This window comes from Bombus terrestris, chromosome 7 (genome assembly GCF_910591885.1).
Source record: "Bombus terrestris chromosome 7, iyBomTerr1.2, whole genome shotgun sequence".
Taxonomy (NCBI): Eukaryota; Metazoa; Arthropoda; class Insecta; order Hymenoptera; family Apidae; genus Bombus; species Bombus terrestris.
This window is the reverse complement of record NC_063275.1, coordinates 9,232,224-9,259,615: the sequence shown is the minus strand read 5'-3', so window position 1 is coordinate 9,259,615 and position 27,392 is coordinate 9,232,224. Positions and strand designations below refer to the sequence as shown.

General features: G+C 30.1%; 1 protein-coding gene across 17 annotated transcripts in view; it reads left to right on the top strand.

Annotated features, from left to right (window-relative positions):
* The window catches only part of LOC100643610 (5-hydroxytryptamine receptor), a 316,367-nt gene that overhangs the window by 274,141 nt on the left and 14,834 nt on the right, over nucleotides 1-27,392 (top strand). For all 17 annotated transcript variants that reach the window (XM_048407443.1, XM_048407444.1, XM_048407447.1 and 14 more), the window contains 2 exons: nucleotides 20,628-20,887; nucleotides 26,525-26,741. In XM_048407443.1, coding sequence (XP_048263400.1) covers nucleotides 20,635-20,887; nucleotides 26,525-26,741 — 470 coding nt within the window. In that variant the 5' untranslated portion in view covers nucleotides 20,628-20,634. The remainder of the gene's footprint in view (nucleotides 1-20,627; nucleotides 20,888-26,524; nucleotides 26,742-27,392) is intronic.

The window sequence follows — 27,392 nt, the reverse complement described above, 5'->3', positions numbered from 1 at the left end:
GGCCTTACAATGTCGCAGTCAGATCGTTTTATCTGACCGCCGGATCATATACAATGTATCGACAAGCGCATAGCTGTCGCCAAGTAGCGAGTTCTCGAAACGTCAAATTTTGTCCGTTTCGTTTTCCACGCAAGAATAGACATACGTGATCATAGGCGCGAACGGTGGCGTGACCTAAGTAGAGTGGGGGTCGTCTTAAAAATGAGACAAAGAAATCATCTAAAGTCGGTTAGTTCCTTGTGACACGTCGAACGTTACACATTGAATCGAATCTAACACATAACGTCTGTCTCAAGCTGCGAAGTGCGATAGATCTCATTATAAGCAAACCGCTAAACAAACCTTGACTGTTATCTTTTTCGTTTTTAATTGTTGATCTTTGACTGAACTTGTTGTTTCGTTATTTTTATTAAACTTTTATCAACCAACCCAGTATAGTTGTTCATATACACTCAAACCTAATCACCTCTATTCTCGTAATAGAAATAGGGGATCAATCAGTTCGTGGCGTCGATTGTTTAATCGTAACGAGAATTTACGACTCTTGTTGACGCGTTATCTAGCGATCGCGTCTCTCCGTGAACGGTTGATACAATATTGCATAACATTGACAGAGACTTGAAGAAGATCAATCTTTTTACTCCAACATTCATCCATGAGCGCTCTTCAAGGCTTTAGGGTCTATAGAAATCAGAACAATACGACAACAAGTAGTTGACTATTGGGAACTGTGCTTCAGGTTATTGGCAAAAATCATATAAACGATGCAAACAAAAATATATATATAAAGTACGTAAATAAAATAATTAAACTAGATTAGAAATCTTAAGGAATCTTTATTAAAATTATTCATTTAATGCATTATGAAATATTTTAAAACTGGACATAAACTATGATTAAAAATTTCCTCTGTATTCTCATTTTTTTATATTTATATTTATATCTTTCTTTCTTGATTAAAGTTTGAATCCACTAAATAAAGCGTTATATGTGGTTCTTTAAAGAACATCCAGACATATATAAAATAAATGTAAAACCGGACCCAGATGAAATGCATCTCGCCAGGCGACGCAAACCACGATAAAACCACGCATATCCATGTAAAAACGGACAAATATTTCATTCACATTCATAACTATTCCACACTGCACAAGGTAGAAAAATTGTGTAGTTGCTGTCAAAATTGAACGCAGTGAAAAGCACAATTTCCTTTGATGTACGGATATTCGTCAGCGCACGCGATTCAATGCTAGTTAAATTATAAATGCCAATCTAATTACATACATATACTTTGATGCTGTGATGACAGAAAGGCAAAAAATAAACGAATGTATAAATGAAAGAAGAAAAAGAAATATGTGTTCCTTTGCTATTCGCTAATGAACTCACTACACATAATTAGAAGTCTCAAGGTATGGACTGACCTTGAAATTGATAATATTACATAAAATATTAATGTTATAAAGTATTAAAATATACATATACATTATTATTATTATTATAAAATATTAAAATATACACATATATGTCAAATAAAATCAATAAACTGAAATAGACGATTTTAGATTACATGTACTGATTCGAATATGAAACGTGAACTAAAAATCACATAATTGTGAAAAACTATTTGGAAGCTTACAAAAAATTATTTATTAAGCACACAATGTGGTACCTGTCCCTTTCAAAGGTATGCATTTTAATCTTTAATAAGTATAAGTGAATTTTTGTTTGATTGAATTGACCGCAATGTCATTGGTTGTATTGAATAAAAAGCGATAGCGTAGAATTTTATTTAATGAAAAATTCAACTTGTCTATGAAGATATATGTATGTTTAGAGCTTGGTTCAAAAATCCTTCGATAGTTGTTAATATGAAGGTTCTATTGAAAGTTCCTTTCTAATTTATTAGTTTATTAGCCCACTACGGATATTTGTACAAATATTTCAATTTATATTTTAATTTATATTTCTACAAAAAATAATGAAAGTAAATGGAAGCAGAAATACAAATTGTTTCCTCCACTAAATATTACACCGAGTATTATATTATTTTGGATACTTTGTATTTTGTATTTTTAGATATTATGTATACTTTGTCTAATTTTGTACGATTAAATCTTCTATAAATGAATAAACATATGCAATATGTGTAAATATTTTGCTTGGAGTTGTGTTGAATTAGATGTGTATAGATTAGATGCAAAAAGGAATTCTTGTAACAATGAACTACTACTTCTTCTACTACCCACTACTAAATGCGTGCTTCAGTAAAAAAAAGAAATTTTCGGAATTCTCTGCTAATAGAGATTCTTAAGATTTTTGAACAATAGATATTAAAGAATGTTTGTTTATTTACTACATGTTCTATATTTTTCCTAACACCTCGTCCTTTAGTCCTTTCCGGTTCTCCATCAGAGCTAAGTTTGTTTTGCAACTAATAAAAATTCGAATATTCAGCCAACTTTCAATTTTATTGCATATTCATCCTAAACTTCTCAAATAAAAGTCGCTGTTATTCTGAACTAATCTTCTCACGAAAGACAAACAGAACTACGAGTATTACCAAAATCAGTATTGTTTAACAAGATAAGAGTTGTAATGAATGTTCGGAATTCGTGATCTGGGATTTTCTTCTGACCTCGTAAATCCAACGAACTTTTTCTCGTTGTGATGTAACCTTGCAAATTAAAGTAAAGCAACTCCGACGCACATTATATAATATGTATACTAAAATGAATGTTGGCGTACTGAAATTCATAATAAATTTCAACGAAAGGAAACTTGGTTTACCATGTTGTTTCGTTAAATTATTACGTATTATTCATTTGTTGCCTGTTTTCTTTCTTTTTCTGTAAATTGTCAGAAATGAAGATTTTCAATAGTAACAAAAAACATTTCTTTTAATGTGACAATTTATAGCGCGTATTATTTGACCCCTATAACTCTCAACACATATTTATTTATTTATAAGCATTTTATTATAATTATAAATTTCCACTTTATTTATAAACAAGTTTATAATACAATTTTAAATGTGTTTATTTCCATACTTTACTTCCATTCTTTACAATATGTATTTCTTTCAATAATTCTATTCAATATATGCATTTCTTTCAATATTCTATTCAATTAAACTATTGGGTTAATTAATACATTCGTGTAATCTTAAGTGGTGTATGCATTTCAATAAATTATAAAAATTATTCAAAGAATACAAAAATATATGCGTGCACTTTATTGTAACCTTTCATACTTTAAAACAATCGAATACGTTAGAAAGTGTTCATAGAAATTTAATTAGAAGAGCAGAAGTATGTGTTCTGCAGAATGGGCAACATTCTCAACAATTTTTGTAATAATAAACTTTATGATTACTTCATATTATTTCATTATGTATTTCTAATTTTCCGTTACGGCAAAAACAAACTTAAACTGTTATAACGAGACGCGATAAAGTGCACGCGTACCGAGCGAAAATTCAAAGTCGATTTTCTCGAAAACAAAATCTCAAACGAAAAATTTTTATTCTATATTTTCGACTTCTTTTTTCGCGTAGAATCACCCTCTTTCCGCTTGTACCATCAGTTACCAATCACCCTGTATATTTATAAAGGAGTACGATAAATAAATTACTTCTTTAGATTGATGTTATATAAAAGTAATAACGCTTGACATACTCTTTTGAGAAAACATAAATTTGCTATTGCTCAATTTACCATGCAAAATTGCAAATTAAATTTATTTTACTCTTATAACCACACCTAGTTCGTACAGCATGATATAACATCGTGATTTGTTCTGAATCCAATTTACCTTGTTAATTAAGAAACATAAAGTTACTTATCACCTACATTTTCCATATTTTAGTAGTAATAAAATTTATCAGTGATTTGTTATTGCTATAATACTGTGTAAATTAGATTATTTATATTCAAAGCATATTATGTTGTATTTATATATTTTCAAGTGTTACAATTGATCTAATTAAACTAAAACCACTGATCTGTAAACGTCACAAATTTTAAATGTCCTAATTTTCCAATTACTAAAAATGTTGACGTATCTACTTTTGATCAAATTATTGTTAATTTTTATTGAGGAAGAAACGCGATTATGTCTCTTTATTTTCACTATGCCATTTTAATTATAACATATTACATTCATTTATAATATATTCTTTTACATTTTGGAAATCGACAATTATAAAATTCAAATCAATTCACAATGATTAACTTTTGACAAGTTCATCATTAGTAAATAACCCAGTAGATTAAAATGTTGGACTTAAGGAATAATTGTGTTTTGTAATGGTCAAAGTAATCTAGCAGACAAAAAGATATATAATGTGTAATACTAACTCATAAATTATAAAACACTTAAAGTTACTTCATACAAAAGTGAATATGATATAATAGAAACTAATTAATGGAAGGTACATTGACTAACTGACACGCAGTGACCAACTGTCGTATTATAGCACTTCTAAAAAATTTATATTAAATTCTATATTTTGCATGGGTTATACCTCAACACTTTTGCTCGACAATACCCATGTTTAATATGAAACATCATTTGCAATGAGTTAATATATCTAACATTAACAAAGCGGTAGATTCTGACCTCGCAACTTTTACATTCAAACTTCGTGAAACAAAAGATCAATAACAGAACCTACGAAGAACATTAAATTACTATATCACATAAAACTGTTATCAAACTAAAGGCTAATACAATTTCTTCAAAATATTTTCCTCGATGGAATGTCTATACTGCATAAAAATAACAGTGAACTAATACTAATACGATTCCAAATTTACTTAGCATCAATTTTAAACAAAGAAAGTCATTCGTAAAATATTAGTACTATTATTAATTCCAAATCGCTGTAACTGTAATAGTTCCTGAACTCTAGAACATATGCCTTCAATTGGTCATCTAACGAGGAGATGAGTAAATACCTCTCTACCCGGTTAATCCTCGCAATTTAACGAGCTACTTTGAGTTATAGCCAATTCGTAGCTGACCACCCTCTGTACTATTCGGTACTACCATATGTAACACATACGCGAATCTCTGAAGTTTGGCCCTTTAATAACTCATCGGCATCGGCAATATTACGCTTCGCCAAGCGTCTCGACACACAGCAGATAAATTGCATCGTCTAGCAGACACGCGCTCGTCTGTAAACCTTTAATCCTTGGGGGAACCAAGTGATATCGAGCAGCTTTATTATATTTCTCTTATCGCAATTTCACAGGTTCTCTGGTTAATTTAATAAAAAAGCCCTGATACAGTTAAAAGCGTTGTGCTTTACATTCAGCGATCATGTTTTATCTAACACGATTAATGCCAGTTAAGCATAAGCCGTAAATTATTATTTGCTTTAAATTTCAATCGCATTGTTTGTATTCACGGTTTCTGTTTGATTTGAAGCCACGATTAATTCTACAGCCGAGGCTGGGTCGATTCTAATACAGACAGATATTTCACGTCTATTATACCTATAAAACAAATTAGATAATAATAGATTTTCTAAACTAGTCTCCAAACTAAACATTTACGTGTTATCATTTTACCAAATTATTGGGCCATTTCATAAATAATGTTATGTTTTACATAAGTAACTTACGTACGTAAAATTTTAAGATGTAAGAATCTTATCGTATTTGTTAACGAATCTGTTGTTGACTATGTTTTATCATTCTTACGCGGTTTGGTGGTACGATATCTTGATACCATTTTAAAATTAGATATTATGTTAAGTTTTTAATCTGTATAACATTCTATTATGATCGAAATAAGTTTAAGAAAAGAGTGAATAACAGTATCGTTTTCACGATACGATAAAACAAAATTCCTTTATGATTCAGTAGCATTAATCATTACTATCCAATATCATTTACAATCTTTCTCATCGTTGAGATTTAATTGATTATCGTTAATTTATTGTTGACCGTAGCTAATTTTATTTTAGAGATTCAAACTTCAAAATAAGAGATAACGTTACTTCCGGTATGACCTAATAATCTGATATAACTTTATTTTCTAAATGGATTTCATTATCATATAGGAGCAAAAATTTGTTCCCTTTAACAATTTTAATATATTTAAATGCATTTAAATAAACTGTTTAAGTGTTTTTTATAAAATTATTTTATAAATATTTCTTTACTTTTAAATTATGCAATGTGATGGCACTTGTGCAATCATCACCAAAAGAATGTGCAAAGGATGATCATGCTATTAGTTCTCACCGTTTTTCTTGTAAACGAGAAATATGAGGAAAGGATGAAAGAGGAAGAAGATAAATGATTTTGCATAAATCGAATTCTCTCGTCATTCTACATAAAGGTATTAGCGTAACATGGTGGAAAATTGATTAGTGTAGAAGATATCTTAATCCTAATTTTGTAGAATATCACATGAGAAACAAGGAAAAACGTAACGCAGTTCTGACATCTATATTTATGTTTTCTTTGTCTTACATTTGATATTCTACAACATTAAAGTAAAAATAGTTTTTAAACTAATCAATGTTCAACTATGTTAGCCTATTATTTTTGTTCATAGAAAGCCGGAAGAAATCGATGCGCGTAGAAAAAGAAAGGTTTTCATTTAAAAACTACATTTAAAGACTTCATTTCAAATCATTCATCTTCTTCTTCTTCTTTTCATCTTTTCCTCACACTTGTCATTTATGAGAAAAGCGCTAGGGGCTAATATTATACTAAATATTATACTATTATACTAAAAGGTACAAGTGTATTCTAATTGAAAAGATCTACATTTCATTAAATAATCATCTAATAAAATAAAAATACTCTTCTGTATCGAAACGTTAATTTGTTTTATCTAATTAAACTATGCTACACTATTGTTGTATAAATTTCACAAGTGTTAACGTCGTAATTTCAGAATCTCCTTTGATAGAAATAATACAATAGATTACAATTTGCAATGCAATTATGCAAATCTGATTCTGGGTATTAAAGTTTGATTAATGTAACATACTACTATTATACTTATGTATATGTAATAATACAGTTGCAGTTATAACTTAACTTATTGGCTAGACGCCACCACAATGTGTTTTCTGCACTGTGCCGACTACAGTTTATACGGTTGAGATATAGTATACATTTTAATAAATAATATTGCCCTCGCGTTCGTAACTCTAAATTAGCTTTGAACGCAATCCTTGCATCTTCCTGTTGCATACATTTGTTCGCGGTATATGTATATATGTACATACGTGCAACATATCTGAGATTATAATCAATACGCAAGGCTCTGTCACGGATGTGATACGAATTTTGAAACTGAATTCCATTAGGAAAGTTTGGATCTTCCATCTTCGAGTGAAAATGGGCTGATACATAGCTACATTAATTTTAACAGAAAACTCAATTACTTTGCGGTGTATTGCACACATTCGCAAGTATTAATTTGGAAGATATTGTTGGAAACAAATAAATAATTAGAGGAAGAAATAGACAATTAATTTTAAGTGTGAATTTCTGTATATAGACCCTATAATCAAAATAATCGAAATCACAATAATTGGACACATAAATATAACTAATATTGTTAATAATATAGTTATAGCGTATCCATAAAAAGGACAAAATAGGATATTGTACGTAATCCTAGATTGATCAAACATAGATTTTAAACTAGAATGTATAGAATGTATAGAACATAAGTAAAGCTTCTTTTAACAAAATTTAACACAGAATTACTATTCCTTTGAAGACCAATCGTGCATAAAATTGCATTATATCTGAAAATAATTATTAAGGTAGATTTCTTTAAAAGAAATAAAATGCAATTAAAACGACTTATCCAACTCTTAGAAATTAGTAATGAGTGTATATCTCAGTATCGTACTTTGAAAATTAATCATATAATCATATTATTATTGGAATTGTAAAATACAAAAAATTGTTTTAAAAAAGTTTATGCAAATTTCCATAACAAATTAAAGAACAACCCTCCTCCTCCAAAAGGAGGAAGTAATATTTCCTTTATAAACTTAATCTTTGACGATTGAAAATCTTCACACCTTTTAGCTATATGAGGCAACAGTTCAATTCATCAAATACGTATTAGAAAAATCTATAAATCATATTTATATAAATTTTCACAAAGTATTCACAAAACTTTCTTTCAAAAGAGAAAAGAAATATTCTATTTGCAAAGTTATTAATTGATCGGAAAATTCTATATCTCGCAACTATATCAACGGTTTAATTGGTCAAATTTTTAAAAAATATAGCATTCAATACATTAAGGAGCATAAAGTTACGAGTATTTCACTCATTGGCATTGCTTCTTATTAACAATCGTTTTCCGTTCGAAATATTAATTACCTTTGCGCAGGAAAAATGACCATGAAAATAACATGTAGTTGCCCCAGCAAAGAAGCCTTTTCTTTTTATTTCAATTAGTTTTGATATGGATACAGATTGGGATGCGTAAAATGCGCGTCACAGTCGTGAGCATGAAGGATCGAGCTAGAGAGCCGTCAAATGCACCTGGTACATTTTTCGCGCGTTCCAGTCCAGTGACGGAAATTAACGATGCAAATTTTTCGAAAAGGACATTCGGCGCTAACTCGCGCTACGAGGTTATATAAAAACACAATGAAAATAGGCGACCAATTTTACGTCAGCTAACGTTGTTAAAACCAACAAAACAGAATAAAAAAACGGGAAATGAAACCATAATGAAAAAAACTTGTTTGTAGAGCGAAATTTGATTAACGAATGTAATGTTCATCGAGAGATTTTATTTAATTGCTTTTTCCTTGATGAAAGCATAACGATATTCAGAAACCTAACAATAGTTTTCCTTCGATGCTAAATAATAAAACGACAATAAATATCTTATACATGGTGACATTTTTCTATTAGGTTTTCTTCTAGAAATTGATTGTACTAAGCCAGAGATAAATACAGATCAAATTTGAAAGTTGTATGTCAATTTTAGAAATGAAAACATATACAGGGTGGTTGGTAACTGGTGGTACAAGCGGCAAGGGGGTGATTCTACGCGAAAAAAGAAGTCGAAAATATAGAATACAAATTTTTCGTTTGAGGCTTTGTTTTCGAGAAAATCGACTTTGAATTTTCGCTCGGTACGCGTGCACTTTATTACGTCTCGTTATAACGGATCTCTGTAGATCGTTGTCTCGATTGACGTTATGTTGATAAACATTTCCAATGTGTTAGAAAGTGTTCATAGAAATTTAATTAGAAGAGCAGATATTCTAGAATTTAGGAACAGAAGCTTTTGACGACTAGGAAAATGATCTTCTCTATCTAGTATCTACTATGCGTACTATAGGCTATGTCATCCTTATGTTAAAAAATATCGCATTATTTTAATTGTTCGAGAGGCTTTAAAATTTAATAAAAACTAAGAAAAGAATTTGTTTATGCATGAAGACTATCGTTTCTACTATTTTTATAAAGATAACGCTTACTCCTTAGATTTAGGTAGTAGAAAAACTTAATGAATTTTATTTTAATTAATATTTCTTATGAAACACGTATGGTTCGAATGAAGCAATAGATTTATAATAAAATAACTAGAACACTAACATCACTTCCTAATACTTAGAATATACAATAGAATGAAAAAAAATATTTATATATTAATATAAACAATACTATCGCATAATAATAATAAGAAACATTAAACATTTATCTATGTCTATAAAATTTAATTTTTGATAGAAATACAAATTATTTTTTCAAGCATATCATACTCCTCATCTTTATTTCTTTTGCTTAATAATTTACTTTACTCTTACATTTACTTTACTCTTCACAGGCGTGGCATTAAATTCATTATGTGTTAATTTTTTATATCGTCCTTCCCACAATGAGCTAGATTTCTCACATAATATACGATAAGTGTAAAATCTGCTGCATGGAATTAATTATTTCTATCATAATTGTAATTCCTGAACAACACGAACTGATTATCCTCATAATTTAAGTAATAATTAGCTAGAAACGAAAAAAAATTTCCCTTAAATTTTAATATAAATTCCTAAAGGCATAGGTTAAGCAGGATTAAATCGTTTTCAGATATCTGAAGAATCCTCCTTGTGCGTGTAATTAACTCACATTCCAATTATTTGCTTGTGGAATTTCAGCTACGCGTTTCTCATTAATCTTCCTAATTGTGAAGTTTTCACAGAATCTCATTGCGTTACAATATTCAAATAAAAGGATTTCTTTATCATCTAATGTATTTCCAAATCTTTTTTAAAAAAAATCACATTTATAGTATATACATATATTTTGCAATAATTTAAAAAAAGATTAACCATTTAGGCGCACATATGATATTTATTAAAATAAATACAAAACATTAACATAATTTTAAAAATTAATGTTAGGGAATGTGCGTTTCCATTTTAAATCAAACTCTATTCTAATTTCTTTGTTAGTTGTTGAGGTTGACTGATAGAGGAACGAGTGGATGAATTTGTAATAGAAAAATTTATTGAAATAAGCAAAGGTATAAGTACAGGTATAAATATAGGTATAGTGTATGCAGATCCAGATCCTTACTCTTACAGTGTCACAATAGAATAGGAAGAAGAAGCATGATAGGGAGCACGTTCATATATTTATAGCAAAGGACATTACCAAAAAATGAACCTTTTCTAGCTGAAGGCTACAAGAAACAACAATAGAAATCTACTTATAGCTCTTTTGCTTCTAAATCTTGTAATCCAAAGCAAAATTTATATTCAAGGGCACAATAATATGGAGCTCTCCTTATTTCGAATTTTCTTTTTGTTTCTCTGAATTCTATTCTCTTCGTAACAGTAGTCTCCAGGTCACGGATATACAAAAGAAAAGGTGTAGAGTTTTCCTTGAAGTAACTATTTCAACATTAAACATATTCTATATTTTTTTATTTAATTTTAATGAAAATATTATATTTTTATGAAAAGAAATACAAACGTTTTGAACAAATTTTAATTTATTCTGAAATGTTTTACAGGCATTTTATATTCTATATTAACAAAATTCAGACACAATAAAATGTCTACATTTTCATTTAGAGCTAAATTACGAACATGTTGATAAAGCATCATTTTATGTGTTTCAATGAATACCATACTTGAAACGACAAATTTAATTATGATGTAGTCAAGTTATTAAGTAAATTTTATTAATTCTATACACCGATAAAATAGTCATAGTTTGATCATCGATCTTTTAAATAATGAATATAATTGTAAAGTATTAAATTTATTAAATAATGTATGACCAAATTACTTAATCTTATTCATCTTCTATTTTTTTATTGCAGAATATTCAATAAAGTCAAGTATATTGAAATCAAAATGCAAATGTTCATAGTTCTGTCCAATATTGTTTTCCCTAAAATTTTTAAACTCTAATTGTGATTATGATGTAAATTCAGTTACAAGGTAACTTTCTTTTAAAAAACGCAACGATTGAAGCTAAAGTAAAATATGCAAGTTACTAGCTTAATGCTGGTTCAATTTCGCTTTGGATCATCCCTTGAAAGTTTATGTCAGGAGAATCCCTTAATCGATAACCTAATGCGATTTGCCAACATCAGCTATAATATATTGTACTTCGCATGTGTACATTATCCAGCAGGGATACTAGATTCCACATAGTAATCTCGAAGCAAAATGTTTGTCCTGACCATGTATTGTCTACCTCTATTATAAAGCTGAATATCAATTAGATCAATTTCTTCCAATCTAGTTGATGCTTTAATCCCTATGAAACTAGTAGCATATTGTATCCCAACGAAACTTTTAGGGAAAAGACTGATTTTTATCATTTTTCTAGCATCACTGAGACCTATTGGAACATAAAGATCCCATCATAAATGAAGAGTACATGGAAAGATCAATCGAAAGATAAATCATATTTTCTATTCTTTTACAGGAAACTAATTTTGAGATTCGCTACATTCTCTATCAATTTCATCATACTAAATTTGTCTTTATAATTGATTTTGGGGCTAAACATGTATTTTTCACCCCTCTCAAAATTTTAAAAATATCTTTCGAAATATAACAGTATTGAAGATATTAAAGTATTTCTTGTTTTAATGAGATCACAAGTAGCTTTTTTGGCTACCACAAAATTTGGCCAATTTATCAGCTATCATTAAAAGATCTTTTCAAACTTGGATATGTAGGTATTATAGTGGGCATCATTATATTATTACATCCTTTGTTTAAAAAATCTGTATCGAAAATCTGTCTTGCATTCGTATGACGACTAAATCATTTTTGTTCATTCGGTTTGGAAGAAGAAAAAGAAAAAGAACAAACACTGCTTTTCAATCAAAACAGCGAAACGCCCCATCTTCTGGAATATTTCCCTACATTCTGTCTACAAAAGGTTTTACTCTTGTGACTTTCACCTACTAGAAAATATAAAATATGACCGTCTATCAGGTCTGTAACTATGAACACGGAATTTGCCTATAGATGGCCCTAGCTGATAATGTAGTTACCACTAAACTGCGTCATTGATGCCAAAAGTCTTTGTTGACATCTCACAAACATTTTCGACTCAGAACAATACAAGTTTCATACAACAGCATAGTTTTAATAGCGTTGAACATGTCGAATTTTGTGCCTGGAAACTACGATTTGCGGACAGCATTGATTTTTTGTTACCATTTGAAGAAAACTGCTGCAGAATCGCATCGAATGCTTGTCGAAGCTTACGATGAGCATGCTCTTGGTAAATCACAGTGCTTTGAGTGGTTTAAAAAATTCAGAAGTGGCAATTTTAACGTGAGGAACGAAGAACGTGGATCAGAAGGGTGTGATCTATTACGAGCTGTTAAAACCTGGCGAAACCGTTAATACTGAGCGCTACCGACAACAAATGATCGATTTGAATCAAGCTTTGCGTGAAAAACGACCAGAATAACAAAAAAGGCAACACAAAGTAATTTTGCTTCATGATAATGCACCATTACATACAACAAAACAGGTGAAGGAAACGATTGAAGGGTTCAGTTGGGAAATACTTTCGCACGCGGCTTACTCACCAAACTTGGCTCCGTCCGATTACTATTTATTTGTATCGATGGGACACGCACTTTCTGACCAGCATTTCACTTCTTACGAAAATGTACGAAAATGGCTCGATGACTGGTTTGCCTCAAAGATTTAAAGAAAGTATTCCTTGAAGAATGGTAGAAAATAGGTCCAAAGACCAGAAAAAAATTAGCATATCCAATATCTAATTGTCTAAAAGCTGTTATAAAAAGACGGTTGCATACTAAATATTAAGTCAGACGTTATAATAAATTTATACTGCAAAATCGTAAGCGTGCCAATACTTTTGGTTGGCATTATATGTATAAGCACTATATTAGGTTGTCCGGAAAGTGTCTTTCTTTTACAGACACGTCTTTTACAACGATGCATCTTTATACAAATACGAAACCTAATCTGTCGAACGTTGTGATTTTTATTTTGATAAAACAAAATGGATCATACGTAATTCGGTAAAATAATATAAAACGGAAAATGTTGCGCATCCATTATTTCCTTATAAAACGAAAGAAACTTTTCGGACGACTTAATATTATCAATCTTATAAAATCAATCATTCTAATAAATTATAAATAGGCGTTAATAAGTATATTAAGTTAAATATACAATTATTAATATTACATTCGTCAATATTACATTTCTATAAAGAATCAAATTAAACAATTTAATATTTATAGCACTTTGATATTAAACCATTCATCAGATATGATTTTCTTCTTCTTCTTCTTATTTCTTTTAATAAAATATATATGTGTACAGATTATTTTAATTAAAATAGAGCACAAATCAACGGAAACAACCATAACTTGAGGGACTTGTTAGAATACGTCAGTCTACGCTCTACACCATCTACCTTACCTGACATCTTCATAAATTGCTGTGCAGACATCTCCCTTTGGCGATCTCTTGTCCGATATAAATGAATGTGCTCTATAAACATGGCGTGGAGAGAAAAACACTGATTGCCATGTTAACTCGCAGAAGCATTTTTTACTTTTATGCTTCTATGAAACTGAAATAAAATGAAATGTATTATTTATGCACTTCATAATGGTAATTATTTAATTATAAAGCAGATAGTGACCCCTTTACGTTTAATTAGTTACGTGTGACTTACGACACCTGGAATTATCAGATTACATGTGTATTTTGTACGAAAGGAAATATTAATATTGATAATCAAGCTGTCAAGGACCAAGCAGTGGGATAATGTACGAAAACAAAATTATCTAGAACATGGATAAACTTATATCAGCAATTCGATAAAGTAATGAATAGGTACTTCGTGTAACTAAGTAGATCAAAAACACGAAAATACTTTTAATAATTTTAAAAAAATGGCTTAGCATATTTCAGTTTTAAAGAATTTCGTAAAATTATAAAGTTTTGCCGCAAAGATTCGAAGAATACTGAGTAAATTCTTGAAGTGTCCTTTCACAACTACAATGTACAAAACCAAAGTTTATTAATACAGATTGACTGGCAGACAATTGCAAATGAGAAATTGTATTAACGCAATATTCACTCGTGATGACTTAATTGCATCTAGAAAAATATAGATTATAGAACGAAATTAAAAGTTGAAAGCATCAAAATAAGATAACATAGGTTTAAATTAAATTATCCATACTTTCATGGTTAACTTATTATCGATTGTGAAACACTAAACGTAACATAATGCTGGATACGATAAATACGCATAAAATTTCTCTTATTTCGAAAGTTTCTCTGTTTGAAACTACGTAGACTAGAGTCAAAAGTTGGAAGAGACCTATAAAATTGGAATAATACCTATTCCAAGGGACTCCAAGTTTCATGGTAACTGATATCACCGGAAGAGCATGACACAGGCATGTGTTGAGTGCGCATCGATATCCTAACGTTTCGCTCTGCTAACTTCCTATTCCTATCGACAATTTCCAAATTTTTACACAATCAATTCTATTCACATAATAATCCAATTTTTATAGTACATATTATGTAATTCCATTTTTCGATTAATATTTGTTAAATATTTTAAAAAACGTTAACCAGCAATATAAAATATTAGGTTTTAGCATATGAAATTTCTATTTGCTTCAGATTCTTTACCTGTGTAAATTGTATCAAGCAACATAGTTTGTATGTATGTAGGTATAGTTTACATAACATTGAGTATTGATTTATGCTTTTTCGTTTCATATATCTTCTTGAAATAGCAGATTCTACAGAATGCTCCTTGCAACGGTATAAATACGCACGAAAGTTGAGTCGTTTTTCCTTGTGAGATTAAACTCAATTGTATTATGATTAAAAATATAATAAGAATATTAATTAACATTAGTAACATTACAAATTAAACTGCGGATTTTTATATTTTTTTGGGAGATGAACGTGCAAATATGTAAATATTCAAAGTATAGTACTTGTTATAGCATTTACTAGATAAAATAATTCTCCGTCTAAATATATCCGTAAAACTATGAATTTGCTATGAAAACTATGAATGTAGTCTACTAATAATATTTTAAAAAAGGGTCTTATCAATGAATAAACTCTTCATTAATAGTTGCTAAACGTTTAAAAAATAGTGAATTATATGAATTTACTGACTCGAAAGATCGTTCTTTTATTTTGTAAATGTCCTTTGAAACATGTTCTTAATAAAGATAAAACTAACCATGAGTTAGGAAATAAGTACTAATTACTTTCAACGAATTTATATAGAAGAATCGAACGTATAGAAATCAACTCTTTCTTAACATACCTAATTTTGATAATGTAAACTTAAAAGAAGTAAGCAAATATACATCCATTATTATGATCTCCATAATTCTGAACTTTAGAAAATTTCGTTTTTATTCGTATCAAAGTAGAATTGTTTTTCTTTGATAGTAATCAATTAACATTCGTTCTCGAGTAAATTTACATACAATTTGTACGAACACGTCTATCAGTATTCGAGGCCAGTATACATATATACTGCAAAATAGCTGGTATGTCAATGGGCTGAAAATGATATGCAAATATAAAGAATACGATCAATCACATACTCTGTGAAGTATTCCACGGATCTGTGCTGAGCTCATCATCGGTCCCATGAAATCCAATACCGCGTGATAAAAAACTATACCAGAGGTTTAACATACGATACCACAGGTTTCCCACCTTTCCTCTGAAATGTAAACCAATCCGAATACCATGGTGTTACTTTGAATAAAGAAACTGAATTTTTGACGGACATTTTGACGAGGGTACATCTTTACAAGCCTGATCATGTTGAATTTGAATCTGCCACACTATTGTTGCTAGAAATAAAATGTGTTTCGGTCAGCCTTTAAAATTTGCATAAATTGATTCATGTCGAGACAGAAAGCTAGAAAGTAGTTAGTTAGAAAGTTTCTATTTAGAGAGAATCTATTGAAGAAAACGTGATTCAAAAGTCTTTCAAAAAGAAATAAAAACGATACGCTTTTAACGGACTGTTATTTATTGGATGATTGCGATATTTCGTAAGATTGTGTAAAGTAATCGTACGCTGAATACGTAGACTACAAGTTGAAAATATTTTGCAACTTTAAAAATTTTGTAGAAGTATCGTTTAATAGATACGTAATAATATTATTTTTATAAAATTCAAGCTCATATGTAGAATGATAATATGTATCATATCGTATATGATGAATTAAAAAAATATTTGTAGATTATAAAAGAAGAAATTAAATCTAAGTTACTTTTTATCTAAAATTTAATTTAAAATTTGCTGAAAATTATTTTATATGCAATTAATAGACGGCAGGTTCAATTCGATTTAAGATCATCTTCAGATTATTTATTTTTCCACACTTTATATGCAATTAAGTATATGGAAATTTCTGAAAATTTGCTCAAAATTCTGCCCTTTTTATATGTAGGTACAATTAATGAATACTTTTTAAACCTTTTAATATAGTTAAAAAAGTCTTAGAATAAGAACAGTTTTTTGTATAAATATTGTAACATTAATTGTAATATAGGTGTAAATAAATAAAAGAGTACATCGTACAAAATTAAAGATATTATCAAAGGCAAAACGACAAGATTGATGAATATCGCTGTGAATGTATTGTGAATAATAATTATACGTATTCAATAATAAAAATACATGTAGTTATATGCATATGTAAGTATTATAAATCATTCAATAATATTAAAATGTTCGATATAAAAATAGAAACGCGGTGCGATTATATTTGCTATTATTACCGCAGTATTATACAATTTACATCACATTTCTAGAGAAATAATTTTAGAACAACAATTGGTAATTGTATATTATTACATTCTGAAAGAAACAGTGATTTATAATAATTATAAATAATGTTTTGATGTTCTTCATTTTCAACAGTATTTGCATATTATAATATGGGATGTTGAAGCAAGTACATAGACCATTAAAGATAAAAGTCAATAAAATTCATCAAATTTGGCCTGTAAATAAATACAAAGTAAATAAAATACAAAGCACTTGTTTCATCGATTAAAATTTTAACAAGTTGTTGCAGGCATACAAATGTAATGTTCCATTTTATTTTAGCTTTATCGAAGTTGGACGAAAATTTCTGCTATTTAAGGGCAGCGCAACAAGTATGAAGTACATATTTTAAAGGTAGTGGTTATAAGAATGTGAGTTAATCATTCATTCTAATAAAACTGCATACGCGTATGTTTCTAGGAAATTTTCTATACCTTTATTTGTAGCCAAATATACAAGTTTGGAAATTATTAATATGCAAGCTAAAGCAAATTACGCAACAATATTAATATTCCATATTATATAGGAAAATACATTTTATTATTGATTTACACAATACTATAATATTTCTGATGAAAATGTCTGCTACACGTATTGTGTATAAACTATGTTTATTGTCCTTTAACGTTTATAACTAATTAAAGTAATCACGTTATTAAATAAATATTCTATATCTAAAGTAATTAAATTACTAAATAAATATATGTTTTATAAATGAATGTATGTTTAAACTAAACATGTAATACGTAGCTCGACATTAATTTTGCACATGCAATATATGCAATATTTTTGCTCCTTTATATTCGTACATATTCTCCCATGCATTTCTGTTCAATTATATCAAAGAATGCTAATCCCGTGTAAAAAAATATTGTTACCATTATATTATACGTGTTGAAACTAAATTTATCTAGCAAACTTATCGAGCGTTGTTAATTATACTTAAATGTATAATGTAACGTACACTCATAAATAAGAGATGCTTACTTACAAAAGATTGATAAAATACATACATAACGCCGACAATTTTTTAAACATTTCTGACAATTTAAATTTTCCTGACAATTCAAAATAATTCCTCAATCAATAAAATGTAGCAAAATAAAATGGAGAAAAATCGTAAAATCCTTTCCCCAGCAAGATATCCCTTTTAGTCGACTAGAGCGTAGAGAGCATATCGTGATAATAAAATGCGCTTCATCGTTAAAATTGAACGACTTTATTGCGGTGAAACGACGTCAAAAATTTACGATACGAGAGGCAGCATCGTAAAGTGATCGTAGCACATGATTATTAAAACATAGCATCGACTTTCGTAATAGACACTGATCAATACCTTACAATTAGGGTTGTCAGCATGTCTGCCTTAATCTCCGCAACATCCGTGCAGCTAATAATCCGATATTGGGTCGCTCCAACCCGATTTCCTTCCTGCTTTCAAACACGGAGTCCGTGTTTCGAGTTTCGTGCAACAGCAAGGAATCGCGTGCTCCCTTTTTTTTTGATTCAATTTTCTTCTTTCATTTCTTTCCTCTTTGTTGCTCGAACGTGAAATCAATTCATTAAAGCGGAAGAAATCTGATCGCGTGAAATCGAGGTTAAATTTAAGAAAGGAGAATAATAATGAGTGATCAAAAGGCTGTGGAACAGCAGGTTGTTGATCTGTCTTCACGGAATTTCATCAGATAAATTTACATCGCAACGAGTACGCTAATTGCTTCCCTTGATTGCCTTCGTCAAACGTGGCCATTTAAGCCGTACGGAATTAAATCTGTTTGCACTGGGATTTGGCCAGTTTTGACGAAGATGAATGCGTCACTTGTAAATGGTCCTTTGCTGCGATCGATGTTTTCGTACGTTCAAATTCCCAGTGAGCTTTATTCCCATTTTATTCCGTGAGTTTTATGGACGTTCCTCCGAAGAATATATAATAGATAAAGAGAAATAAAGAATAGAGGAAACGAAGGACAATGGCCTTTCTGTCACACGCTCTACTGTGTACATATAAAAAGAAAAAGGCAGGAGATGGAAGAGATATTATCGCAGTTTAAGTTTGCTTTTGCCGTAACGGAAAGTTAGGAATACATAATGAAATAATATGAAGTAATCATAAAGTTTATTATTACAAAAATTGCCGAAAATGTTGCCCATTCTGCCGAACACATACTTCTGCTCTTCTAATTAAATTTCTATGAACACTTCCTAACATATTCGATTGTTTTAGAGTATGAAAGGTTACAATAAAGTGCACGCGTACCGAGCGAAAATCCAAAGTCGATTTTCTCGAAAACAAAGCCTCAAACGAAAAATTTTTATTCTATATTTTCGACTTTTTTTCGCGTAGAATCACCCCCTTTCCGCTTATACCACCCTGTACCAACCATCCTGTATAGAAATTGAAGGAATAGTAGAATTATTGTATTACAGCTTTAATATTATAATACATTATTAATCTCTACAAATGAAAATAAATTAATCTCTAATATTTAATATAATTAAACATCACTGATCCGTGTGCGTGTGGGATGAACCGTATCTAATTAGTTTTTATTCTATGCTATACTTTCTCGTTTTACTGTTACATTAGCTACCTCCAATGTTTGCATCTTGTTTGTAACCATCGATCATCATCACTTATCGCTGACATTGCTATTGTAATTGAAATAATAATTTATTTGCGGATAACTTACTTGATATAAAATAAAGTTATTTTTCATAAGATATTCTTAAAATAAAAATACTACATTAATTCATAAATTGATTTATTTCTATTTCAATAAATAGGCCAGTAAGATGTACATATTACACGATGTACTTATACAATAAACATTTAATGGCCGTTTTCCGATAAACTTTTTACCAAAAAAATCACTACATACTCTGTTCACATATACGTGACAAGGGAGAAAATCAAATTTCCATATGTCCGTAATTCCGTTAGCCCGTAGAAGAAAATAAAATACTTACCTTGTAATCTATTTGGAACATCTGTGCATCGCAGTATGGCGCTGTAGGATATTTGTCTATGTATAGCTGTGATTTTATTGCCCAGCATCCTTTTGTGTTTGTCACCTTTCTCCTTAATTAAAAAGTATGGGTCAATGTTTCAAACGATTCCAGTTTTACTGCTCGCACATTCGTTCATGTTGCTTTCTCGTGGTGTTCCGTGGCCACGTATAAAGATACTTTACGTGTTTAAAAATAAAACTTTGTGTGCCTGGACAGTACGATATGCTGGTTTTTAATATTTTGCAAATGATCGAATTTTTTCAGTTTTAGAATGAACGCGACGACGACCTACACAGGTGCAACGAGCACGCTGGCTGGAATTATTGGCATCGAGTCGGAAATAAGAATGGATAAAGCGGAAAGCTCCTTAGACAGTGATCTTGATATTTCTCCGGTCACTCTATCCTCCGCATGGTCCAGAGTGGCGAGACTTCTTTTGTTAGCATCAATGGCTGTCGGCGGCAGTGTCGGTAACGTTTTCATGATCTCTGCGGTGGTGGTAGAAGATCAACTTAAGAAACGAGGTATTATCACCATCTGTTTCTAATGTTTCGTAATTTTAAAATCAATTCATCTAAGGACTATCATCTTTCTTTTATTATGGCTAAATTAATTGATTTTTGGAACCAATATAATGAACAAAATGCTAATGTATTAAATATATAAATTTGAAAGGAAAAAGAAGCTTCTCATTCCAATAGAATTGAAATATTATAAATTATAATAAAACACACACATGGGAACACATAGAACAACACATATGGTGTTATCTTACAATTATAGCAATACATAGACTAGATCTTGTGCGATTTACTCATGAATATATTATAACTATTTAATAAACTTCTAATAATCAGTAATTAAATGTGAGAATAAAATAATTAACAACTGTATATAACGATTCTTACATTTTAATACTACGAAAATAAGACTATTTCTATCTCTGTGGTAGAAAAATTATACTGTTTGCGGTATATTGGTTAAATAACTTTCTTCGCCGCTTGATATTATAATTTGAGGAACACCATAAACATGTTACTTATGTTAGCTCCAATGGATAACGTATCACAAGTAATATGACCAAATATAGTTAATAATTGCATTGCTTAATAATAACAATGTGCGTGATATGTATTTGAGATTATCAGAATATAAAAAATAATAATTCGTAATTATTGCAGTGCTTACTAAATTACTAATATTAGAATATATTAACTGTTTCAATATTTGAAGAATTTATTTTGTGAGAAATCATTAAATAATTTAAAGAGTGCAAAAATACGTATGTGATCGGAATATTTTTATAAAATAGCAAAAGCTCTTCAATGAATTCTCTGAATTCTCAATTTAACGATAAACGTTGTAAATTTGGAATTTTAGAATTTGTGGAAGATCTATCTCTGATAAACAGAAGTTACAATAACTTAATATTTCCCTCTGATCATGTAGTAGATTATTAGAAACAAGCATTGTATCGCACAGAGAAGATGAAAGAAGACCATAGAGAAGACCATGACATAATTCGGAACGTTTCCTTATCCAAATTGCAACTTTTCACGAAAGTTTCGATAATTTCTTTCCTTTATAACTACTAGTCTATGTTTAACTTTTGTTATTACCTTTTTGCTCATCCTTTCGCAAACTCTTAACGAGAAACACTTTCTCGAAAGATTTTCACCGGCACTTCGTTACCCGTGTATACTGATACGAACGTAAATAATTCGAAGTTTCGTGCAGCCAGAGCGATTCAGCAGGAAAATTTTGTTCCGCTTCTGCTGCACTTTTATCGTGGCAATAAACTTCTTCTCTCCAGCCTGTTTCATTAATTCCTAATACCCATTGGGAACTGTAATTATCGACCTGTTCCTAACTAAAAAAAATCTTCCGATCGTCTATAACAATTTCGTGACTGCGCTATGATAATAGCAATTACAAGGTGCTTTACGCAACTAAGTGTGAGTATGCATTATACTGGGTGGTTGGTAACTAGTGGTACAAGCGGAAAGGGGGTGATTCTACGCGAAAAAAGAAGTCGAAAATATAGAATAAAAATTTTTTGTTTGAGACTTTGTTTCCGAGAAAATCGACTTTGAATTTTCGCTCGGTACGCGTGCACTTTATCGCGTCTCGTTATAACGGATCTCACTGTAGATCGTTGTCTCGATGGATATTATCGCAGTTTAAGTTTATTTTTGCCGTAACGGAAAATTAGGATACATAATGATTCTTTTACTGGCTCCAGCTCTCTTCCTTCCCACGACCATTTTTCTATTTTTCTCCTCCCTCTAGTTTCCCCAAGAACTATCATTTTGAACATCTTCGCATTTGGCACATGATTTCTCTTCTTCCATCCTCTTCCTTTCTCAATTTCTCATCTAAATCTGTGATGTAAGTCGTGAACAAGACCGGAGTTATATAAAGAGATATGCGGCAGGGTCAGAATTAAAAGGAGGCACAGAGAAACTTTGGATATTAGCAGGTTTGAGACAGAGATGCGTAATAAGTCCGATTTCCTTTATTCTTTCTATCCGCTGGTTGTTTATCTTTTTCTTCCTCTTCATTTCCCACAACTTTTTCCCATTTACTGTGTCGAAGGCTGCCTTTAGATCGAAGAAGAAACCTCAGAACTTTTCTCCTTTCTCTGTATTTGTTTCCTATCGTGTGTCTTAATATACATGTATATGTATGTTATCCATCGTGATTCGTCCTCCTCTGAATCCCGTTTGTGTTTCTGGCAGTATTTTCTTTCTCTCTATTTACCTCCTTCCCTAACCTTTCCTTTGGCATCATTACGTAGGTCTTATATACTATATTCTGTATATTATCCTCTTACAGTTGCCTACTTTGTGTGTTATTTCTCCTTCTCTCCAGTCTTTCGGAAAGCCTTGCCCATTCTATACTTTTGTTTATTATTTCTTTTAGTTCTCTTCAAACTTCTCCTTTGTAATTATTCATACTTTATTTTTTATCCCGCCTCCGCCTGCTGCTTCCCTCCTCTTTGATCTTTCTATCTGATGTTCTACTTCTCTGTAGTCCAATTCTCCTGTATACCCCTTGTTTGTCTTGATCGTTCTCTATTCGACATCTGGTTTTTTTTCGCTTCCTTGTAACAAATTCTTAAAATGTTATTTCCACTCTTCCATCTTTATTCGGGCACCTACCTCTTATCTCTTCTTCCTTCCCCTATTAATATATGCCCATATTTCTACCTCTGTTCTAGAACTCTTTACCTCTTCCATTTCTTCTTCTGTTTTTCACTCTTCTTTTTCTTTACATAATGTTTTATACTTCCTTCTCTCCTTATGATACTCTGTTATACTTGTTTTTTCCTGACCTTTCTAAGACATATTTTCCAACATTCCGTATCCCATCGCCTTATCCTTCCTTGTTCCATTTTGTGCTTTCTTATTTTGTTTATTCGTGTTGCTTTCCTCAATACCATTTTCAGTCCTTTTTAATCGTCTCTTAATTCGCTTTCTGGCAACTTCAAGTTTTATATCTCTTCCTTGTATCGTTTTATTCCTTCTTTTATCAAATCCTGTATTTATATTTTCTCCTCTGTATCTCCTATGCTCATAGTTGCTTCCGTCGGTAGATAATCTGATCTTATCCTGTTATTGTAAAGAAGGTGATTCTGTACCAACCCTTCATATTCACCATCACGTAATCTATCACTGTTTCCCCTTCCTCGTCACCTCCACATTTTCATTTAATATAGTCCAACCCCTATTAACCCCGTGGAGTGAACTTAAACTAAGAGTTAATAATTGAGAATATTTACCTATCAGACATAAACATCAATGAAATCGTAAAGTATTTTCTCTGGAGCCGTTACTGTTATCTTTAGTCGAAGATTTTTAGTATTTATTCATTTAATATTACCTGATTACGATATTAAATAAACATAAATTGCGCCGTATTTTGGAGGGAAGTCGCAAATTACTTAGCTATTTTGAGGAAGATCGCAATTTAAGATAGGTTGAAAGATTTGATAGATCGTTACATGAATTATACTATTTTTTATTTGATTGTCTTACTTTCTATAGAAATTTTACTGTTATTCATAGCTATGTATTTGGGATTATTTGTTATTATGTTAAAATGTTTTAAAAATTGTTCTATACGACTAATGAAAGTAACGATTATTGTATTTTTTATTTATTGTATTATTATTGTATTATTTAATACTTCAATACTTATAATTAATACTTAATGATATTATTGTATTACTTAAATGATTATTTTCGCCATTTATAGCTGGTTCATATAATTTACATATGTTATAACATTTTTCCTAATCGTACAGTAAAAATACAAAAATATGGATGAATTTTTATGTCCTTAAACCATATAAGTGTACAATTTCGAAATGTTTCATTATACAACATTTCTAACTAATCATGCGTTTATAAGTTAAATCTTCATGTACTAGAATAGCATACTTAACGTAAGTACTTACATAGTTTGCGAATAACAACTTTGTTCGCAGCAACAATAAGTCATTAACGCATGTACTACTAATATCAGATATTGGATTAGTGAAGTTAATGAGAAATTAGTTTAGGAATACCGAGTCAGATTGACTATAAGGGTATATAACTTCTAATTTGCGGAATGGATTTGCATAATTTACTAGGTGGCTCAACACACTCGTGTTTTATGCTATAATATATTAATCTGTGTATATGGATGGAGTCCGTGCATGATAATTTTATTTTCTGCACTTTATTTTGTAAACTTCTTACGTAAAAATATTTCATTAAATTACATGCATATTATGATTTACGATAATAATGTTATTATACAATTTTTTTTATTGTATATTAGATCGTTGTGTGCACATTAAATTTAAATATACCAATAGCAAGATTAATTATTATGTTTAAGTTAATATTGCTATTAATATTAAATTTAAATGTATTTTCAAAATTTTTGTAAATAACTAATTTTTATTTTTAATAATGTAAAATAATTTTCGTTCAGTGTGGAACTGTATTTGATATTGAATAATTATTTATAAAAAATCTCCGAATGAAACGAATGAAGTTATGCCTAACATATTCAATGTTGAGGCATTATATGTATCATGCACACGTGTATGGAGGAGTAACAACGACTTCAGTAACAACGTCTATACGTCTGTCGACATCATTCTCTAAAAATATTTTTTGACAATCTAACATTTGTTTTCGACATCTTTGACGTAAAATCAATTAAACAATTTTTTTTCAATATTCGTCACAGAGAGTAGGAATCGTAGGAACCTTCCCGCATTGAACGCATTAATAACATAGATACATGATTAAGATTCAAAAGATTCATGATAAGATTCATGATAAGATTCATAGATACATGATAAAGATTCAAAAGGTAAATACATAGTTGGATTTAATACCTGTGTACATATTTATATTTACTGTAATGTATGTAACTTACATTGTACAATTTTAATTTTGGTAAAATAATAAATTAATAAATAATAAATATAGATAGTAAATAAATGTCAAATTGTTTATAGAATTCAGCGTACTGATTATTTTATCCATACATTATAAAAACATGAATTAGTCTTCTAAAGTCAATTTCTAAAGTCAATACATTTAAAAATCTCGCATTGCTTGTGACACAAAAAATGTGTTAATCTAATAAAAAATGGATGAATAGAGTTTTATGTTATAAACTATCCCTAAATGAAAGTAAAGCAATCAAACACGTTTCATATGAATAACATGTTCATGCAGAGCCACAAATTATTTAAAATTTCAAAATAGCAAGACCTTCCAAAAGTGCTCACCTTAAATAAATTGTTGAAAATGAGAATAATAAAATTTAGATGAAAATAGATCAAAACAAATTATCAAAAAGTCGCTTATATTTGTTTTAGTCAAACTTTTAATTCTTTCATCATATGATTACTATGTCCTATGTGAAATGTAAACGTGTGATAATACTTATACATATAAAAATACATGCCATGTACTGTGAACATGAATATTCAACAACGTTCGATATAATGTATCGCGCACAATAATAATTACTTTGGATTACTTCATTGTTTCTTGAATGCATATCAATCATATGATACTCTCAGAATTCATCTAACAATTAACTAATACAGTAGTCCATTTTAATTAACTTCAAACTATATTCTCTTGTTCCAGGAAATGCGTTTCTAGTGAACGTTGCATTGGCAGATCTATTAGTAACAGGCCTTGTAATACCGGTATCAGTGATTGTGATCCTGGCAGGACATGAAGAGTCATTAAGCACATGCCGATTTGAATGTACTCTCGAAGCACTTTGCTTCCTCGTGACGGTGTTGACGTTGGCCACTATAGCTGCAGAAAATTATACTCGTTTATGTTTACCACCCGAAAGGTAAGCACTATAACTCATACTATACTTGGCTACAATTCAACGTACAAACCATCGTTTTTGATCAATTTTAATTGTAACCCATTGACATATGATTTTTCTCTGCTAAATGTCCCTGTGTAAACCATTTCTTCGCAATCAAAATTACCATTTATTACTTTTAATAATCCATGAAAAATCTTTTCCAACTGTTCAAAAAGTATTTAGCCCTGGAAACGTTAAGCATTGAACTCTTGAACTGCTAAAATCCGAATTAGTAAGAAACAACCATAATGTCTCAAACTGTCTGCCAATGTGTATAATAAATATGTGTACAATGTATGCAATAAATGTACAGTAGCTAAAGTATGTATTCGAACACTTGTAGAAATCTTTTATAAATGCATGTGTTATAGAAAACATTTTGCTTCGTTAGCATTGTTATGAAACTCGTGTATTATGATTATATTGCTAAACTTTAAAATGAATTTGAATTGTACATAGAAGCTACAAGATATTTAGTACAAATACATATTTCGCAGGATATATTTAAACAGACAATTATGCATTATATTAATAAGCTTCAGTATTCAATGTAACCATTTTTTAATCATATGTTTAAGATGACTACTTACGCTGTACATTAACTTTTTACTAAATACACATTTGCAGTGA